Here is a 21,140-nt window from a genome sequence, read left to right on the forward strand (position 1 = left end):
CGAAACATTTTACCAAACACTTATTGCACCACTTAACAATTAAATTGGCCCGAACAGCTGATTAGTTAAAGTTCGAATCATTACAATTTTACTTCTTCTCCCTCAACCCTGGAACCTCTTTGTTCCGTTACTAGTTTTGTTATGAGTAAAACTATGCTGTTATGATAATGTTTTCAATTCTATGAACTGAACTGAAACTGCTACTTTAAATAACGAACGTAGGTAAAAGTTATAACACAGTTATATAAAAGGTATAAGTTATCTTGTGTTATAACATTAATAATGTGCATAACATTATTCTTCAACTTCCCTACTTTGGTATGGCCATGTTATAAAAGTCTCTTGCCTGAAGTAACCGGATATTGCCCATAGGTTGTACCCCCTCAGTGATCATATTAGACACAGAGTGAGGTACTGCAGATATCCCGTAATGTGTGTGATGGGCCAGAGATATGCCCCGGAAGTGGTGAGACCGGATGTCAGCGTGAGCTATGTACAGCGTGTGTCGTAAGATGCGACTTACTGCCTCCAACTGTTCAACTGTCCCTCCGAAGATAACATCAACAGATGCGAGGACGGGGTGAGAGTTTATCTGCTGCTGAGCGAAGGTGTTGGTGATACGGCGGTATATCTGGAGTCAAAACTGACACCAACACACAACACCTAGTTGATACATTCTCGGCGTCCAAAGTGTTAACTGAATCCTATAATACACTTTCATGTTTTAATTAGGTATTTATTATCTTTGACTATGCCAATTAAACAGTTAGTATTATCTGCTAAGGTGGCTGCACATGAAGTCTATGTGGATTTTAATTTATCATTTTCCTCTCGTCCTATGCACTTGCCTAGCCAATGTGACAGAAAAAACCTAGACATTACTGTATTTATCCTTTTAGTATGGCTGGCTCAATTAAATGGCCTACGCTATTTTCCTAAATTAGTGGGATGATTTTCAAGCTAAATAAAAGTATGTGTAGTCACTGAAATAGTCCAATATGAGTTTAAACCCCTATTTTTATAAAGAACAGTTACTTTTAAATCGACTATATTGGTTAAAAAGTTAGCTTTTCTGAATGAAATAAAAATTTCAGACATAATACATGGACGCAGGTGTTGACGTTTGTCTAATCCATTAGTACTCTGGTTTTTTTGTCTCGAATCAAGGCTGATTATATAAATACAGTGTCTTGGTTACTCTTATATTGTCAATCTTAGATTAATGTTACTTTCATATAAACGACTTCCAATAACCTGGAGACAATGATACCTGTATTAAATTTTGATAATCTTTTCTTAATTTGAATATAATAATACAGTAGGCCTACTTGTATAATTTTCTCATAAGATTTCAAGTAGGCCAGACAGTCTTATCTATCAGATTAATTTTGTTAAATCAAGTGCACCCACATTACTCCCAAAACATATACTTTGCGGTAAGTGAAATAATAGTAATACGTTATTTCAATGAACTTTGAATTACCTAGGTAAATCTTTATTGGATAAGAAGATTTCTACGTTTTCATTTATTTGGTAGTGTGTATAACCATAGATTAAAAGAGTAGACACTCCTTTAATCTATGGTATAACTAACTATAGAATTTATTTTTCTCTGAACTATTTCGTCAAATCGTCCCATTCGGTGACAATTTTTATTTAACATTACAGTTATTTTACGTTACAGCCATATGCCGCTGGTTGCCTAGTGCCACACGGATATGACTCCTAGCTGCTAGTGCTCTGATAGTGCTTGACGCAGGTCCATGGACTGCCCTTCCTCATCTTGAGTGACTATTGTCAACTCTGTTTTATATGCAGATCTCTCCTTGTATGGTCAAGTAATCATTGTGTAATTGCTTGTAACTATTTAGCTCAATTGTGTCAAAAACTTAGATTAAAAGGCATTTATTATGTACTGGAATTTACAATTATTAATGTTATGACTGTGTCATGTACTAATTACAGTAATATTAACTGAGCGTCAATAAATATATATACTTCATTAAAAATTATTAACGAAATGGAATTATTCAATACGGTATCCCTTAAATATAAAATTATTGTAATACTGAACTTATTATTTTAAATCACGTTAAAGGCGTTGGTCTAAATACTTCATATTAATCACGCTCTATGTTTGTACAAAGGTAGAGTATAGAAAAAAAGGCGGCAAGTTTTATCAGTTTATGAACATGTACGTGTGTGTGACTTGTGTTCTACAAAATGTCGTTTGGGTATCCAGTTACAATAGAGAAACCATTATGAATACTTTTGAAATGTATTAGAATATCCATAAGGTCATCCTGATTCATTCAGGGAAGATACATCCAGAGAAAGTACTACAGATCTGTCGTGCACAGAAAAACTTTTATTAAACTTAACCTTTTCACCTGAACTTTAAAACGTATGCAAATGTTTAACTTATGCAAAGACTACCCTATTTTAATTTTACACTACTAAGTGTAAATTTATTTCTTAAAATTGATTTAATAAGTTTATTAAAATAATTTGATACATCGTTCCATTACCATTGGTACATCATCTATCCAGTATCTCCACCAGATGACAGTATATCCTCCTCAAGTTGCCTGGACGTGGACGCATCCCTAGGGACACGCTCCAGGTCAGCCAATCAGGAGCGGCGAGACCTGTCACTGATAACAGGTGATAAGAGATATCAGCTCAACTCCCAGAGGTCACGTGGCGACAGGTGTAATTATGTGACGTCAGTCAAGTAGAATCTTCGTTAACAGTATTTAGCTGATTGTAAGTGTGGTTGGTTTATTAAAGACTATTTTGCTTTAACTTGACTTAGTATCAGAGACATTTGTGACGATAATTGTTTGGTTTTTGCATATTTTTACATCTTGTTTGTCCAAAATTGCTATTTTGGTCACAGTTTTTACCACCATTATATAAGAGTAATTATCGAGGTAATTTTGGAAAGTAACTCTGTGAAATATTTCTCAGCATTTTTTAAAGACGCTGTTAAGGTAACAACAAATGTTTTGTCAGAAACCAATAACACTAGGGTACTCTTTCTTCAAGCAATTTTATTAATACAAATTAAAAAGCTATAAAGTTCTTGTAAATAACAGATTTTAATTTTATTTTGAAATATTCTATATTCATTGGTGTAATATTTAATGGAAACATCGAATCGTAAAACCAATTAAAACTATTTTCGAACCAAAACGAGCCTGAACAAGTTTTTTTTAAAAGTTCGGTCCTTTGCAAACAAGTAAAATGAAATCCTACATATAAATCAAAATGACGTGTAGTTGATTATGTTATTAGTTCACAACACATTTGCTTATTTTCTAAGTGTGTATATGTGTAAAGTTAAATAAACGTCCTGATAAAGCTTCTGAGCATCCATTTGTATGTAAATTCAGTACGTGGGACATAGTTTTAGATAAAATATAACTATACAATTTGTAAACAGTGATTTAGATTCAGACAATAAGTATGGTATGATTTAAAAATAAAAAAGTCAAATAAATGAAAAATAAGTTGGAGATACCCAATGGAAATATTTTATCTGGTGTGGTCTCTAATAATTATGAGTATCTTTACGTCTTTACAGATGTGCACACAGAAATGACTCCAACGATTATATTTCAAAACTATTTGGTACAAAAATTTATATTTACGCTGATAATTGTAAATTGAAGATGTTTACTTAAAAAACCACCATAAACAGCGTATCTGAAGAACTAATTAAAACAATAATGTAAAAAAGTTTTAAATCTTAAGTTTACAGTAATAGGTTGCATTTAAATTAATCTATCAATACTATCTTGACAGCCATTTTGTATAGAACTGATTGACTGATTTGAAGCACTGTGTAGGAATTATAAGAACAGCTCAGCCAGCTCGTTTGATGTGCCGACCAGGGTACTTGCAAGCATACAAATCACTCTGAGTATCACCGCCGCACAAGACCGTATCTACCGACGTTCCGATACTAAATTACGGTAAAATATGATATCGGACGTCAAATGGAAGCGTGCGGAAACTGTGCTAATTTATAGTTGACGCTCTGAGCGTGCGTGTGTGTGTGTGAGTGAATGTGGGTACAGAAACCTCTATCCACTATTGATATAAGGGATGGGATACAAATCAATGATATACCATATTACATCAAACATTACAGACTTATGATTTTAAAGAAATCGATTTATATATTTTATACATTGATGAAACTGTATTTGTTTCTGTTGTTTAATAACTTCAGTAATGTGTGTACATCTTCATTTTTCAAACGTGTAAACCAACTTGATGGTTTTTTTTATATTAATTAACTGAGATATCCATTAACTGGTAAGTCACCAAGCATTCTATATATACACATTTTACTATTTAAATGGTATATCAGAATGTTTTTTTTAAGGCAATGATTTTATTTGGATAATTAATAAAAATAATTAATTATTTCATAATTTGGCAAGAAATGTGGACCAATAGGGTGTTATAAAAATTCGGCCAAATATTTAATTACAAATTTACAAAATAAAGTTGTTCAATTAACTTGAACATAAAGTATATATAGAAATATAACAATAGACATTTACCATTGATGGTTCAATGATAAAGACACTGGGACCAGGATCGATCGCATTCATTGTTAACTCGCGCTCTTTTTGATTTATTTGAAAGCAGAAAGTCGGCTACTCAACCATTCATTTTGTATAATAGGCATTCTTTTGCTTTCCACACTTGGTGACATGTATCAGTTTTCAAATGCTATATTAGGTTTTAAGTTTTCAAACAATCTGCCTTCATTGAAATCTACCACCCGAGTAATCTAAATTAATAATTTAAACCAATACATCAACATTTTTTAAGTTACGTCACGGCTTTCTTTTAGTCAAACACAGACTATCTAAAGAAATATATTTTAACATATATTCTAAATGATTTTACCAAATACTAAGTCATCCATAATTAATTGCTCTCGTATAAAATGTTTGACTTTAATTATCGCTGCTGTGACTATTTTTATCAAACAACACTCTCTTTGTGTGTTAACAATGAAACACCAACTTCCTTTAGTTCAATTCCTACTAAGTAATGTGGCATTTTTGTAACATTCGGGTATTTCTTTTATTGGGTAGCACAGTAGTGCAGTGGGGGCATTTGCGCCTCAAACCACCTAAGATTATTTTCTGTTGTCATAGCACGATTAGGCATAAGTGAATCTTTTCCCTTAAGATGATTTGTTTGTTTTAATTTTTTCCTGCGTCATGATTGTCTTGATATAGGCCTACTAATTTAATTAGTTTAAATAGCTATAAATTATTAAACGGATAAACTGGACAATATAATTACAATCATTATCAATAGAAAAGAAGTGTTACTCAAAGCACGGCCCAATTTACGCCCCCTTAAATAAAGGAAAATATGAAATGGTTTATTTAGGAGAGCTGATGGTAAAACCACTAATTGTTTTGTTTTTTCAATGGAAATTAGTATATAATTGGTACACATAGTATATTGTTATTATAAAACAACTTTCCTTTTCATTCGTACGTCTAAAACGTATTCGGACAAAACCATTATAGAGAGGTTACAAAATAAAACCAACATAATTGCAGCAAGACTTATTTTATTGAAATCAATAATTGTCTATCAATAGTATAATTAGAATAAAAGAAACATCAACAGCATTGAGGGCGTTCATAAGAACATTTCTGAGGTCCAGCTGACCGGCCCAACACCCTGACGTCATAATGACGATAGGACGATGGGCCAATCAGCTGTTACACGCCAGTCTATCTGTACACATCCCAATATACAGCCGCTATACAATCTTGTTTGGAGCGGTCAGGTACAGTGGCGCTCGCGGTGTACAGTGGTCACCGGTCACCTCGAGCGCCCAGCACCGGACCGCGTTAGAGGTATGAACACATGCACTCTGTCGTAATAAAAAATCCTACATTTACATTTGGAGCAAAAAATATCAAATTTGATCACTGAGAGAAGGAAAACACTTCACCAGCTTCAATCGTATACTTGCATTTGGTCAAAAGAGCGAATAAGTCTTATATGAACGAGTGGGCAAGAGAAATGGATATACAGTAGAGTTGTGGCATCCGGTTGTGTAAAACCTTCCACTGCGATTTGAACGTTAGGAGGTAAATAGAACAATATAACAAACAATCTTGATAACATGGAACAAAAATCAAAAATAAGCTGAAATGTACTTCTTGCCCACTCGGGTACAACCTACAATAATAACATTAGAAAACACAAAAAGAGTGAGCAATACACGAAAATATGAATATTGGCAATAACATCAAATGAAAAGGAACGATCAGAACTTGAATAACAGCTACTACACAAAATGTCCCACAAAAATTACACAGCAAAATCTCCAATGTTATTATTATAACTTGTACTAGAACACAACGAAGTTTAAATTAACAATAAATATATTTTGTACACGATGTAGTCTATATGTTTTAACTATATATCACATATAATAAATAAACTATTTATACATACTTATTGCAAGAGTAATTATAATCATCAGCTGTTTACTCTAGATACTAAAACATTAAGAAATTAATGTTATCTTAAAGCTTACATCGTTATCAAAATCGTATCTACAGAGTCTAACTGGATCACTTAACTATTTTATGAACTCCTCTAAAATGTCTATGGGTTAAATTTTATCATTAACGTTAAATAAGGGTAACAGTGTCTGAATACAATTAAAGCTCAGAATTACAAGAAGAAAGTATGAAAACCATTCAATTCTGTGTACAATATTACACTTGAGAAAGAAATATGCATTAAAATTATCGCATTCTGTATATTTGTTTATTACTAAAGTATGTGTAATGAAACATAACTCATAGCTTTAGCGTTATTTGATATTGTAAATTTCACAAATCTAATCCTAACTAAATCCTTGTAAAATACAAAATATTTGTGCCAAGAATTCAGCTTAATTTCTCTAAATAATGAATACATTTGATTTTTTACTAAATGAGATCTGTTGTAACAACAATATTACTACAACAAGTAGAAAGGCAAGACAAGTTTGGATAGTCTAAATGCACATTCTTGTCTCAGTATGAATGTGTCGATTGCATGAAAATTTTCGTCTTGGGTTAAATTCAAGTCTAGTTCCAGTCAATTACAGTACTAATATACGCAGTGTTAAAAAATGTTGCCACGTTGACGACATATTGGCAAACTAATATATTTCCTGGTTATTAATTATAGAGAAAAACTACAATAAAATATAAAAACCATAAGTCTCTTTAAAATATAAAATATTGCAAAGTAATGATCCATGAACCTCGTTTTACCACAGTTTTGATATGCAAGTCTCGGAGTTTACTGTAGAACTAGATTGCGATTTACTTCGTGTTCAATCAACACGCAGCGTTACCCCTCGTCCCATAACTAAAACTAAACCCAGAATCGCCTCTAACGACTCTAAGTTATGGAAGCTAAAAGGAACATCTGCTCGAGCGGATCTGAGTGCGTTTTAAATCGTGTCCATTCTGACGAAATATGATCACGTCCGACGACACATAACGCGGTAGTTAGTTAGTGTTAGTCGTGCTAGGGGTGGGGGGAGAAGATGAGAATAGCGTGTGGCGGCGACAGCTGTCTATCCATCCATCAAGAGGCCCGGGAGAGCAACGGATATAGAACACAACCTCACTACTTTATTGTCATATTGACGGATTTATTCGGGACTAAGTCTGGCCTACCATAGACAACACATCCTGGCATGTTTTATGGGGCTCCAGCCAAATGGGTTACCAGCCATCGCCATCGTCTTGTCTGCCGTCACTAAGGGATGCCACAAGGTAGTCTCTTGGAGCCATCTATGTTTTATTGGTACTGTTCAATTTGAAAACTGGTCTCATAATAATGAATACATTTTAAGTAGTTAACCGTATTACATCAAACAGAAATATACTGTCCCAATTGGAACCTACCTTTTCAAAATAATTCTCAGCTTTTTAATCTTAGTTATTAATTGAAAAAGAATATAGTACAATTGGACCGTTTGAATAAGGTAGACTTTTACCGCCTCTCTAGTAGGCATATTGCCAACTATTAACCTGCATTTATCAAACTGTAGTAGGAAAAGCATAAAAAACTAATAAGTTTAAATCGTTGTTGGCGGAAAAACTGAGCATTGAGTCAGCAAAAGACTGATTATTTATATTAAATTTAATTTTTTCAAAACGTTTTAAAGTGCAATGTTGTGGAAACTTAATTTCTTTGTCAGATTTACGTTTTAAGAAATGCAAACATAATATACTTTTTTAATTGACTTTAGGTATAGTTTAAGAACACTTTTTTGCCATGTCAAAAACCGTCAAAAAGAATAGTAAAACACAGGGAATTTGCATACCCGTATTCTTTGCCAAAGTCGGTTAAGGTAACGTTTTTGAAACAAGATAATCAATTGATGCAACTGAGTTTACAATTTTTTCTCAGGACCAAGCAAGGCGTAGAGACGAGTCAGACAGTGACACAGCGAGGCGGGAGACATCTTGAAATAGAGAAGACAAGATGGTGGAGATTTATTGGATATCCCGGCCATAATAATGATTTACAAGAGACAAGCGCGTCTCGGTGAAGGACAAACATTTGACATGTCTCTCTTATTTATGCCTTCGACGACGCATCAAAGGCGTCTCTAATTAATAAACGGCTGCCAGCTGCCTGCATTGTTGCCACGTCGCTTGCTTCACTGTCTTACTATTTATTAATTCATTTAGATGTTCATTCTGAGTTTCCCAATATTTAAACACAAATTTAGTTGGACTGAGTATTTCCAATCTTCATTTGCAAAAAAATGTAATTTCATTTTGAATTTAAGATAATATATTGAAATGTACGGTAAATCTAGATGAGATTTCCTATTGCTGAGTGAAAGATTATTTCTGATAAGGTTCTTCGGAATACTGACGATTATATAAAAGTAATGTCTAGGTTAGGTATCGCATTCTGTACGGCCACATTGAAGTGATCAATCTGGCATCGACGTACCTCCATGACCAGGATGTGAAGCCCGGTCGGTGTCATGGCGTCGACGCGACTGTACATTCCAGTTGACTTTGATAAAATGATTGTCTTATTGGTCGGGAGGAGGGACTCTCTCGTCTACTGTAAATCACGGGATAAGAGGCACAGGCTGATCATTAGAGAACCGGTTGTGTTGTTGTGTGTGGGCTGTGACACGACTGTGACTGTCTCGCGAGCCTGCAGCGAACTTTCCATCTACGGACACCAACATATAACACTCAGATCGCTTCAAAACCGAAACCGCTAGTAAATACTACCGAGGTTCAAGGATTCAACCCTAACGTTTTAGACCCAGCAGAACTGAGCGACTTGGAATTGCATGGTTATTGAAATATTCATGTTCTACTTAATTTTGTGTACATAATTATAAATAAAGCACCACTAAAACATTAAATCATCTCTGCTAGTAATTCATCGACAAAATCTATCAGTTTCCTTCCAGATATATTTTTCATTACATGGGCATTTTAAAATGGACGGAGGGGACTGCTACAGGTTTCGTATACATTTGAAGTTAAGGTGTTATTTAGAATATCGGTGTAGAGCCGTGTAAAACTAAATAAATAAATCTATAGTAAATAAAAACGTATATCTTTGTAATTTGGAAAACAACTTACGAAATTATAATGGTATATAACTCACACAAAGTAAGGAATTGGGCATTTTAACGTGTCCCCGAGCACAGGTTTAAAACATATAGACTACTTAGACTCTATATTATTGTACACTCGATACTGAGGGTCGGTATACACGAGAACTAGCCTAAGACTGAGCCCGATGCAAAAAGTGACTGAAAATCAGCAGCGTATACACATTGTACATGATAACAGTAGAAAATAATGACTATTATGTTTGTATACATAATTTACAAACACCCAATTATACCGGAAGAGTAGAAGATAATTCGATAATACGTATAGTAACGTTACAAGGAAACCGCGATCTTCTATATTACTTACAGTACAGCTAGGCTAAGAGGTTCGATAAAAATTACTTCGCTATACGAAAAACTCTAATATTAGCAAAACTGTTAACAAACACGAGTGTACGTATACGGTAGAGTTTACTTTCAGGACTTAAGAGCTAAGTCGGGGGCGTCGTTTTAACAACTATATTTTAAAATAAAGCGTATTACTGAAAATAGTTTACAACACGAAATTTCTTGAAACACTTAAGAAACAACACCTCCTAGGAGTCGTGGAGAATCCTTTAAATAACAGTACAATAATAAATAAAGATTACAACGAGATTATTGATAAATATCACGTATCTCTTAGAAGATAGAGTATACATAGTTGTGGGCCGAAGGCCAGGTATACAGTTGACCAGATCGAACTGACCGGGAGATCACAACGTCCCTAAACTACGGCCCGGGGGCCAGATATGGTATCATCACAACGCGATCTGTACAGGAATGACACTTTCTAATGTACACATTTACACTCACGATTACTTCTCGGGCTATACATATTTACTTGACAGTTGCTTGGCGAGTTCAGTGTACTTGAGGAACTTTGAGTGCGGGCTCTCCTCGAAGCTGTTTTGCTGAGTGGGACTTTTCCCTGAGGATGTCGAGGCCGCGTTGTTGGACTTACCACCATGAGGACCGGGGGAGGCGCCACTGACGCCCGCTTGAGCTTTTAGAGCCACCGGGTCAGGAATGACACCGTCTTTGACAAAATGCATCTTGCTGAGATGATGTCTGTACGCTCCTTTGGATATGAAGGGCGTGTCACAGAAAGCGCACTTCATGATGGAGTCTGCGGTAACTACGGCGTCGTTGCAGGCCCAGCTGAAAGCTAATATAGCTCCTGGAGTAGTCGCTGACTGTGGCGTCTGTGAAGATCCGGCACCCATTGATAAAGGTCCCTGATTCGAGGAAGATGGCCTACCCGAGCTACTCGAATGATGGTGTGTTTCAGTCTTATCACAGAGTTTCTGCAGAGCAGCTAAAGGGTGGCTAGTTCCTTTCCCACTGGAGACGGTAGGTTCAGAGGACGCACCTCCTCCTGAAGCTCCTCCAGAGAGATTATCAAACATTGAAGATAACGCCCCCAAGCTTCCGGTGGTCTTCTTCTCTATAGTGCTCCGAGGGGTTCCTGATCTGTCACTACTTGCTGGACTACTGGTACTGTTTCTGCAAGGACTGTTTGGGACTGGTTCACTGGACGATGGTCTTATCGGGGTAGGTTGCCTAGGACTAAGTCCAGGACTAACCATGCTGTTGTGACTCCGGCGGTCTTCTTCGGGTTCGTCATGAGTTAACCTTGGTGATGGCATTGGTTCCTCCTTTACACTTCGTTGTAAATTAAGTCCGTCACTGTGATAACTCCTCCTTTCATCTTCATCGTCTCCATTTTCCAGATCTTCTTTCTTTACGACTATACCGTGTCTCATGTTACTCTCTAAGGGCACCTCATCATCTTCAATTTCTTTCTTAATGCGGACGTCTTCTTCGGTGGAATCATCGTGGGTCAAGTTTTTTGCTGATGGTGGAGTTTGTATCCTCTTTTCAGGTGTTGTCCGCGGCGTAGAACTCATTAATCTGTCCGTTTGGTCAAACTTCCTATCGGGCGTAGAAGCTTCGGTGCGACCACGTTCTGACATTGAACTGGACTCACTCCCGCTTCGTTCTCTTCTACCAAAATGGCCGTGAGAATGGTGAGGATAGTTTCTAAGAAGATTCATTGTTTGAGGATCGACAAGAGGTTTGGTGTAATCGACACTCTCGTCAATACCTAACCTCTTTAGAATGCTGGAACCGATAACCCCTTGACCCATACCACCAGGACCAGCGTAGCCAGACGCTCCATGCCTTGCTCTTGAGTCAAAACTTTTTTCTATTAACTTTTCTATTGCATTAAGAACAGAAGGAGAAGATGTTTTACCATCTTGCTTAGCAGAATCTTTGTCAGGACTGGTGGGGGGAACTGAAAGATCAGTGGCCGACGGGGATAGTTGTGCATCTTCTTTTTTGATTTTTCTGCTTTCTCTAAGAGCTTGTGTGACACTGGCGTGTTGTTCACTAGGCATCATGTTACTGGATAATAATGCCGACTTGAGGAGATTTCTCTGATCACTACTGATATGTCCTCCTCCTATACACATTCTGATGTGATCAACAAACACAGCCATATCGATCTTCTCGCCACATTTTTCGCAGGTTATACGCCCAGCCGAATGCATTTCACGGCCGATTTTCCCACCCATCATCATCATTCCTCCTTCGCCATTTTTTAACTCATTTTGAGCTCTTTCTAGCTCTAAGAGTTTTCTGACAGGAAGGGACTTTTTCCTTTTTTCTCGAGTTTGCCTTCTTCGTCCACCGCTTTCTGTAATGGACCTCATAATATGCTCTTTGTAATGTGAGTTTTTAACCATGTGATTACTAAGCTCTTTCAAAGAACTAAATGCTTGATCACAAACTTTGCATGTGAGAACTGCACTTACATGACTGCTAGCTGCACTTGCACCTCCGGCTGAACTTACGGTTCCACTGCTACCGTTTCCAGACGACCCGCCTCCACCACTGCCGCCATTTCCCCCACTAGATTTTCCTTCATCTGCCGACTTCCAAGAAATAATTTGCTCTTGAGAGATAATGTTGGTATAATGCTGAGTTTGCTGCATGTGACTTGTCATCTCTGCCAATGACCTGAAGCTTTGGCCGCACCACATACATTTCAATATTTGCCTAGTTTGCTCAGCCCCTTTACCCAGCCAGACGTCCTGTCCTCGAACGAGTTTTCTTGGTAATGGCATCGTCTCTTTAATTAGAAGATTGAGGTCTGCTGGAGAGGGTTTGCCACTACCTGACGATGAAAGATTTGGCAAGCTAACTGGAGGAACAGATGAGGTAGGTGTTGTTGGTGGGGGGATTGGTGGTGGAGGAGGCTGAATGTTCGGGACAGGAACGTTTACTCCACAGTGTTTCGCTTCCTTCATATGCGTCGTCATAGCTGCCAAAGTCGGAAAGCTCTGTTTGCACCACACACATTTCAACACATCTTTCGCCTGATCAGCTCCTTTGTTGAGCCAATGTGACTGCCACGCGCTGTGCCTTCCTCCAGAACTTGCGCTATTTCCCATTGACCTGAATTCGTCCCCTCCAAGCTTACTGAGTTCACTCATCTTTTCTAAAGCTTTTGTCGCATCACTTGGGGTAAATGCTGGCTTATCTTTCATCTTTCCGTTCCACAATGAGCTATCACTACTTGAATGACTGTTGAGGCTCGCGTTAAGTTTTGGCGACAAACTATTTGCTGCAGCCACGGCAGCAGCAAAGTATGGGAAGTGAGAGGCAACTACTGGAGATGTCCACGGAGATACAACGGTCTTGAAATCGGTATTGACTCTTGGCGTTTTTCTCGGTTGCGGGCTCGGAGATTGCGAACCACAGGAGGAATCGTCTTGGCCTCTCTTTCTACTTGAGACTGATAGATCTAGAGGACTCGATTCCGAATTAGGGACCGGAGATGCTTTACTTAAGTCAAGACCTGAACCTTCATCAGAGCCCCGTTTCTTGCTGAAATCTAATACAGCAGCGTCTGTATCGTTTGGCGATCGAGGTGGCGGGGATCGTGGAGAAACCAACGAAGTAGCTGGGATCAACATCGGGGGTGAAGACGATGAAGACACCAGAGGAGACACAGAGCCCTGCGGTGATGTCATGACAAGCCTGTGAGGCGCCATCACGGGTAGAAAGGCAGGTGGGATGAGCGACACAGGACTGACTGGAGCCATGGGTAGTGCTCTGTCGGAGCCCTCAGAGTCCCGGGACGGGCACCTCGGCGGAATGGACGAACATCTCGAGTCTCTTGACGGGCTCGTCTGATCCCTGAAACAGGAGAGTCTAATTAAAAAGGCGGTATTATTTACGGTGACATTAAAGTGAACTACGATCTGACGACATTCCCCGGTTATAAATAGCGTGTCACTGAGCGCTGATGTCCAATGACGGGAACTAATCGCGGCGGCCAAACAGCCATTAAGCGGGGACCATAAATTGTTCGACAGAAGCGGAGATCTCCTCCACGTTCTCATACTAAGAGCGGTGTCGAGCTCTTCGTCATTGACCGTGTAATTCCTTCTTGTCAAGTTTCACAGAAAGATGATCCTTTACCTTGATACTTATTCGTTTAAGATGCCGAAACAAAATGCGGTTTCTAACCCCCCTTTGCAAATACAACTCCCCCTTCATCCTCGTTTTTATGCAAGGCTTTTTGTCGCGAACCGCTTTGGAAAAATGTTTGCGCTGTTGATTTACGATAATGGGTGCGCACCGGTGCTAAATATCGCTGCAAGACGGGCGCTGCGCCCCCTGCCGAGCGTCAAACGACCTTAGATCGATCCGAGCACAATGTGTTGGTATGATGCTACACAACTCAACACCTCGAGAAATTTGATAAAACATTATTTAGAATCTATGTTATTTTAATTGTCAATAATTTAAAGGATAGGCTATACAAATAAACGGTATCATCAAACTGACACATACTTTCTCCCATAAGATTGTAAACAACCTTTCATGGGTAAGCGGTGGGAGTAACTAAGATATTCTATAGGGGTAAATCACAAAGGTTGCAATAACTTTGGAACCGTAATTGTTACAGCAATTGCGGGTTGCACTATTTTTGTTTAGAATTCTGTTATTATATATTACATTATATATTATATAATGTCAATAATCAAATATTTCATTTCCTCCTTTGAAAATTTAAGGGTGTTCCTTTTCCTTTATTAAAAACAAATTATCACCCCTTCTAATTATACTATAAAACCTTGTATACAACTTGCAGTTAAAATGTATTTCCAACGTTGAAAAAATGTAAAAATAAAAAAAAGTATACACTATTATGACAATGTATGGGCCAGCCATTTGTACGATCGATTATTGGCGATGTTGCATTTATAAAACGAGTACAATAGCAAAATCTCATAATAATAATAGATAATTAGTATGCACTTTGTTCATTCTTTCTGTGGAACAATTTACATGGCTTCCGAATACGTCTAATCAATACACTAACGAACATTTCTCCTAAATAACCGGCTCCCTAATTAACAACAACATTAATCACTCTAAGCTTCGAATCAAGTATCGAGTAACATCGCAAAAACGTCTGAGCAAAGAATTTAATCCGTTCAGAATACATCAAAACAGCGGAGTTGGGCGGGTTATTGAAATTTACGGCTGGTTCCTTAATTACAGCAGCGAGGAGTTGTGAGGGAGAGGCGACTCTCTCGTGATAAACTGGCGTCAACGGCTCAGAGACCTTCTCATTCTCATCCCTTCATACCCATCTGCTATACACTGTGTGGAATATACCGAAAACACGTACAGTAACCAACGGCTCAGAGACCTTCTCATTCTCATCCCTTCATACACATCTGATATACACTGTGTGGAATATACTGAAAACACGTACAGTAACAAACGGCTCAGAGACCTTCTCATTCTCATCCCTTCATACACATCTGCTATACACTGTGTGGAATATACTGTAAACATGTACTGTAACCAACTGCTCAGAGACCTTCTCATTCTCATCCCTTCATACACATCTGATATACACTGTGTGGTATATACTGAAAACACTTACTGTAACCGACGGCTCAGAGACCTTCTCATTCTCATCCCTTCAAACACATCTGCTATACACTGTGTGGTATATACTGGAATAATGTACTGTAACCGACGGCTCAGAGACCTTCTCATTCTCATCCCTTCATACACATCTGATATACACTGTGTGCAATATACTGAAAACACGTACAGTAACCAACGGCTCAGAGACCTTCTCATTCTCATCCCTTCATACACATCTGATATACACTGTGTGGAATATACTGAAAACACGTACAGTAACCAACGGCTCAGAGACCTTCTCATTCTCATCCCTTCATACACATCTGCTATACACTGTGTGGAATATACTGAAAACATGTACTGTAACCAACTGCTCAGAGACCTTCTCATTCTCATCCCTTCATACACATCTGATATACACTGTGTGGTATATACTGAAAACACTTACTGTAACCGACGGCTCAGAGACCTTCTCATTCTCATCCCTTCAAACACATCTGCTATACACTGTGTGGTATATACTGGAATCATGTACTGTAACCGACGGCTCAGAGACCTTCTCATTCTCATCCCTTCATACACATCTGATATACACTGTGTGGAATATACTGAAAACACGTACAGTAACCAACGGCTCAGAGACCTTCTCATTCTCATCCCTTCATACACATCTGATATACACTGTGTGGTATATACTGAAAACACGTACTGTAACCAACGGCTCAGAGACCTTCTCATTCTCATCCCTTCATACACATCTGATATACACTGTGTGGTATATACTGAAAACATGTACTGTAACCAACGGCACAGAGACGTTCTCATTCTCATCCCTTCATACACATCTGCTATACACTGTGTGGAATATACTGAAAACATGTACTGTAACCAACGGCTCAGAGACCTTCTCATTCTCATCCCTTCATACACATCTGCTATACACTGTGTGGAATATACTGAAAACATGTACTGTAACCAACGGCTCAGAGACCTTCTCATTCTCATCCCTTCATACATATCTGCTATACACTGTGTGGAATATACTGAAAACATGTACTGTAACCAACGGCACAGAGACGTTCTCATTCTCATCCCTTCATACACATCTGCTATACACTGTGTGGAATATACTGAAAACATGTACTGTAACCAACGGCTCAGAGACCTTCTCATTCTCATCCCTTCATACATATCTGATATACACTGTGTGGTATATACTGAAAACATGTACTGTAACCAACGGCACAGAGACGTTCTCATTCTCATCCCTTCATACATATCTGCTATACACTGTGTGGAATATACTGAAAACATGTACTGTAACCAACGACTCAGAGACCTTCTCATTCTCATCCCTTCATACACATCTGATATACACTGTGTGGTATATACTGAAAACACGTACTGTAACCGACGGCTCAGAGACCTTCTCATTCTCATCCCTTCAAACACATCTGCTATACACTGTGTGGTATATACTGGAATCATGTACTGTAACCGACGGCTCAGAGACCTTCTCATTCTCGTCCCTTCATACACATCTGCTATATACTGTGTGGTATATACTGAAAACATGTACTGTAACCAACGGCTCAGAGACCTTCTCATTCTCATCCCTTCATACACATCTGATATACACTGTGTGGTATATACTGAAAACACGTACTGTAACCAACGGCTCAGAGACCTTCTCATTCTCATCCCTTCATACACATCTGCTATACACTGTGTGGTATATACTGGAATCATGTACTGTAACCGACGGCTCAGAGACCTTCTCATTCTCGTCCCTTCATACACATCTGCTATATACTGTGTGGTATATACTGAAAACATGTACTGTAACCAACGGCTCAGAGACCTTCTCATTCTCATCCCTTCATACACATCTGCTATATACTGTGTGGTATATACTGAAAACATGTACAGTAACCAACGGCTCAGAGACCTTCTCATTCTCATCCCTTCATACACATCTGATATACACTGTGTGGTATATACTGAAAACACGTACTGTAACCGACGGCTCAGAGACCTTCTCATTCTCATCGCTTCATACACATCTGCTATACACTAAGTGGAATATACTGTGATGGTTTATTGCATTTCTTTTTTAAGAGGATATGAACAATCTTATATTAGAAAATCATCTAAAAAACTTCTCATTTTTTTATCTTTTGAAAATAAATCGATAAAGAAATACCCATGCAAAATAGTGTGTGAATATGATACGATATTATGATTCTCGTAAAGTGGAAAGCATTTACGTTTTCATTATTGTTTTGATTTCAAGTAGCCTTCATGTATGTTCGTTGAAAGGACCAATATTCTTAGCCGTAAAAGGTTACATTTGGCTAACAAGCTCTACTCTAAAGTAGATTAAGGCTTACGTAAGTATTTCATCTTAAAGTTGACAAAAGAGAGGACGTTGTTTTTCACCCGCGCTCGCCGCCTCCAACTGAACATTAATCACAGCAACGTCTTCCTATGTACAAATTGTTTTATTTTGTTTCTTTTGTTCGCATAATTATAATTTATTCTGATTCCGGACAGTTTTTAGTATCTCTATTTGTTTCTCGGAGTTTTCTGACGTCAGGCTCTCATAAATACAGCTCTTCGCTCGGGTTGTGCTTTAGTAGTTCACTTATTTGCCAAATGTGAGTTGTAAGGCAACGAGAATGTGCGCAGAGTTCAGTGTTTGAGATTTGTTTAAACAGGGTCAGTAATGCTAATACAACGCACTGATGAACTGTTGTTCCGTAAAAGACTAGTTTAATATAAACTCACTAGGTGAACGAATTTTGAAAAAGTGAAGAATACACATATTATGTTTATTACGAGTACTGGACTTTATGTTTCACAACGTGTACCATGTTAAAAATGATATACATACTAACATTATTTATAACAGAGCTAAACAAGAACATTGCCTATGATATCAGGATTATTATCCGAACCATCAGCTCGGAAGTAACGAACCTTTGAATTGATAAAACGCTTTTACCTTAAAAAGCAACAAATTAAATTAAAATATTAACTTTAAAACGAACCAGTGAATCGGCAGTCCGGGGACAACTTGGTATACGTATGACAACTGTTTACTGTTCATTCATATGTATGACGTAATTATGAACCAACATGCGGAAAATGCAGCTCTCTTTAAGCCTGAATCTGATTGTGTGCGAGTTTATAGAGTAAAAACAAAATATAGTAACGGACAATGGTTAATCGAGTGGCTTCGTCAAAAAGATTTTACTGGGTTTTAATGGGAATGGTCTTGACACTGTATCAACAACGAATCAAAAATCATTTATTATCCTTATATATAATTCTGTAAGACAAAATTTTTACCAGAAAATTGTGGACGTCTGGTAAGTCGTAGAAAAGTGGGAGGGGTCTTAAATTAAAGGTCTTGACCCCAGGGACTCGGGAAAAATAGCAGAATTGCCGTAAAGCTACCAGAAAACGAGATATAACGTAAAATGTTCTCCATAAGAATAGCATTAGAAGCCATTTACTGCAGATTTTTGTTTACTTCAATACAGCTGATCCGTGATTTATCATCAAGCCAGTGAGCAATATTAACATTTGGATTACTTATTTGCCAGTCAATTCTGCAATGTACTGTATACTATATAAAACCAGGGATAACGTAACCTATAATAATTAAGACTTTTTAGTTATATTATAGAATGTGGATATAAATTATTTTACTGTGAACTTTTTAAAATTTGGTTATTTTGAACGTTAAACATGAAATAACCAAATTGACTAAATAATTAACGATACAAGATTAAATGGAAAACTTCTGCTTTGTTTTTATTTTAAAACATGTTCTAGATTTATTCTACACTTTCTTTATTTTAATGTATTTTTTTATGTTGATCAGAAAAATCTAAGGTTGAGTTTGGTCAATAGGATGCCTTTACTTTACACTAATGTTGTTAAACCTCAACAAAAGGAGTCTTAGAAATATTAACTGGGTAGGGATGTTAATTTCTAGCGGGTTTGGCCAAGAACTAAGCTTACCTCAACACACCTTTATTTGCCTTTTCATATTTGACGATGACAATTTCCAAAATTCCAATCAGGGAAGTATTTTTTTATCACCATTAACCACAAGACCAAAGCTTCTTTAAAAACCCAGTATTTATTCACAAACAATTATAATTTTGCTGCCTTTAGCAGAGTTAAACCTTTAAAGTGATTTGAATGATTTATTGAAAATAACATCAACAAAGGCAAACAAAGACAAACAACAAACTGTTTTTTACACAAAAGATATGGCGTAATGGCGTACAGAGATATCTATTCTGACACATGGTTGTATTTCTTAGTTTGTTTAAATATTAGAATAATTTGTTTTATATTATTGAGCTTTTTAGGGACTTATGTCCCTACAAGCCACTAGTGTAAATATAAAACAGTTTCAAAACATGAACCAATCAAGGTTAGGGTTTTCACAACAAAAAATAAATAAAAAAGTTAAAGATGAGGAGTTTATTTAGTTAAATTTTTGTTATAACATTGTGCTTTTGGCACTTACAGTATTTTTTCAACCGATAATGTATTACATTCCTTGAGTTTAAATAAAAGCAAGTATACAGATTTAATTCTTTCCTCGTTAGCTATAATCTTCTATTGTAATTGGTAAACGTACATAGCAGTAGTATATTATTTAACCTAACGAGTTTGCTGATATAACATCTGTTTACCTGAGCACAATCTCAGTCTCCGGCTCCAAGGGGTTGGTAGGATGCTGGGGGGAACACGGCTGAGACGCCGACGAGTCTACTGAGTCTTCTTCTTCGTCCTCTGAAGGGGTTGCTTCATCCCCTAAACCTTCTGGGGGTGGTTCACCTTCACCTCCCTCCCCTGGAACACACACAATTCAATGAGAATTTTTTACACCACAGAGAAACCAAGAAATATGAAATTTAAATCTTGAAATATACATAATACAACAATTAATTGGTTTGACTAACACATTCGCAAGATAGTGAGCAAGAGGATTCAACAGATTGGAGCCGTACTTTTCCAAAGCTTATTTATTCAGACTGTCGTCAAAGACATAAGTAAACTATACAGTTATATAATATGTGGGCTACTGTATTTTTAACAGTTTTATTTTAAACACATAATTAAATGAGATTAAGTGCAGTGTAACAATATGCAACAAAACATGTAAAATATAAAAAAATTATTCGTTTGAAATTCGAGGAATTAATTTGGCAACCTTAACTTAAAAGCACGGTCGTATCAATAATTGGAATGAGCTAGTATCAAGCCGCCATAAAATTGTGTCACCGAAGTTGTAGAACAAGTCGTTATCAAAGCTTTACTAAGTTGTCCCAGACTTTAATTACAAACGAGGAATAGTTTAGCAAATTGAAGGCGATCATCTTGGCGCCAACATCAAGGAATGGGGGAAGCAAAATTGTATCGTCGGTTGATATTGTTTGGAGACGGCCCAAGAATATTCTACTTGTCA

At 37.3% G+C, this 21,140-nt stretch overlaps 1 protein-coding gene across 1 annotated transcript in view; it reads right to left on the reverse strand.

Moving 5' to 3' along the window:
* Positions 1 to 5,591: 5,591 nt before the first annotated feature.
* LOC128985747 (protein tiptop-like) overlaps positions 5,592 to 21,140 on the reverse strand; it is a 202,139-nt gene continuing 186,590 nt past the window's right edge. The window contains exons 2-3 of the mRNA XM_054405584.1: positions 20,365 to 20,524; positions 5,592 to 13,897 (exon numbers count right to left, since the gene is read on the reverse strand). Of these exons, the coding sequence (XP_054261559.1) occupies positions 10,522 to 13,897; positions 20,365 to 20,524 (3,536 nt within the window). The 3' untranslated portion in view covers positions 5,592 to 10,521. The remainder of the gene's footprint in view (positions 13,898 to 20,364; positions 20,525 to 21,140) is intronic.

This window comes from Macrosteles quadrilineatus, unplaced genomic scaffold (assembly GCF_028750875.1).
Source record: "Macrosteles quadrilineatus isolate MER2022 unplaced genomic scaffold, UCM_ALF_1.0 Scaffold_2__2_contigs__length_208266976, whole genome shotgun sequence".
Classification (NCBI taxonomy): domain Eukaryota; kingdom Metazoa; phylum Arthropoda; class Insecta; order Hemiptera; family Cicadellidae; genus Macrosteles; species Macrosteles quadrilineatus.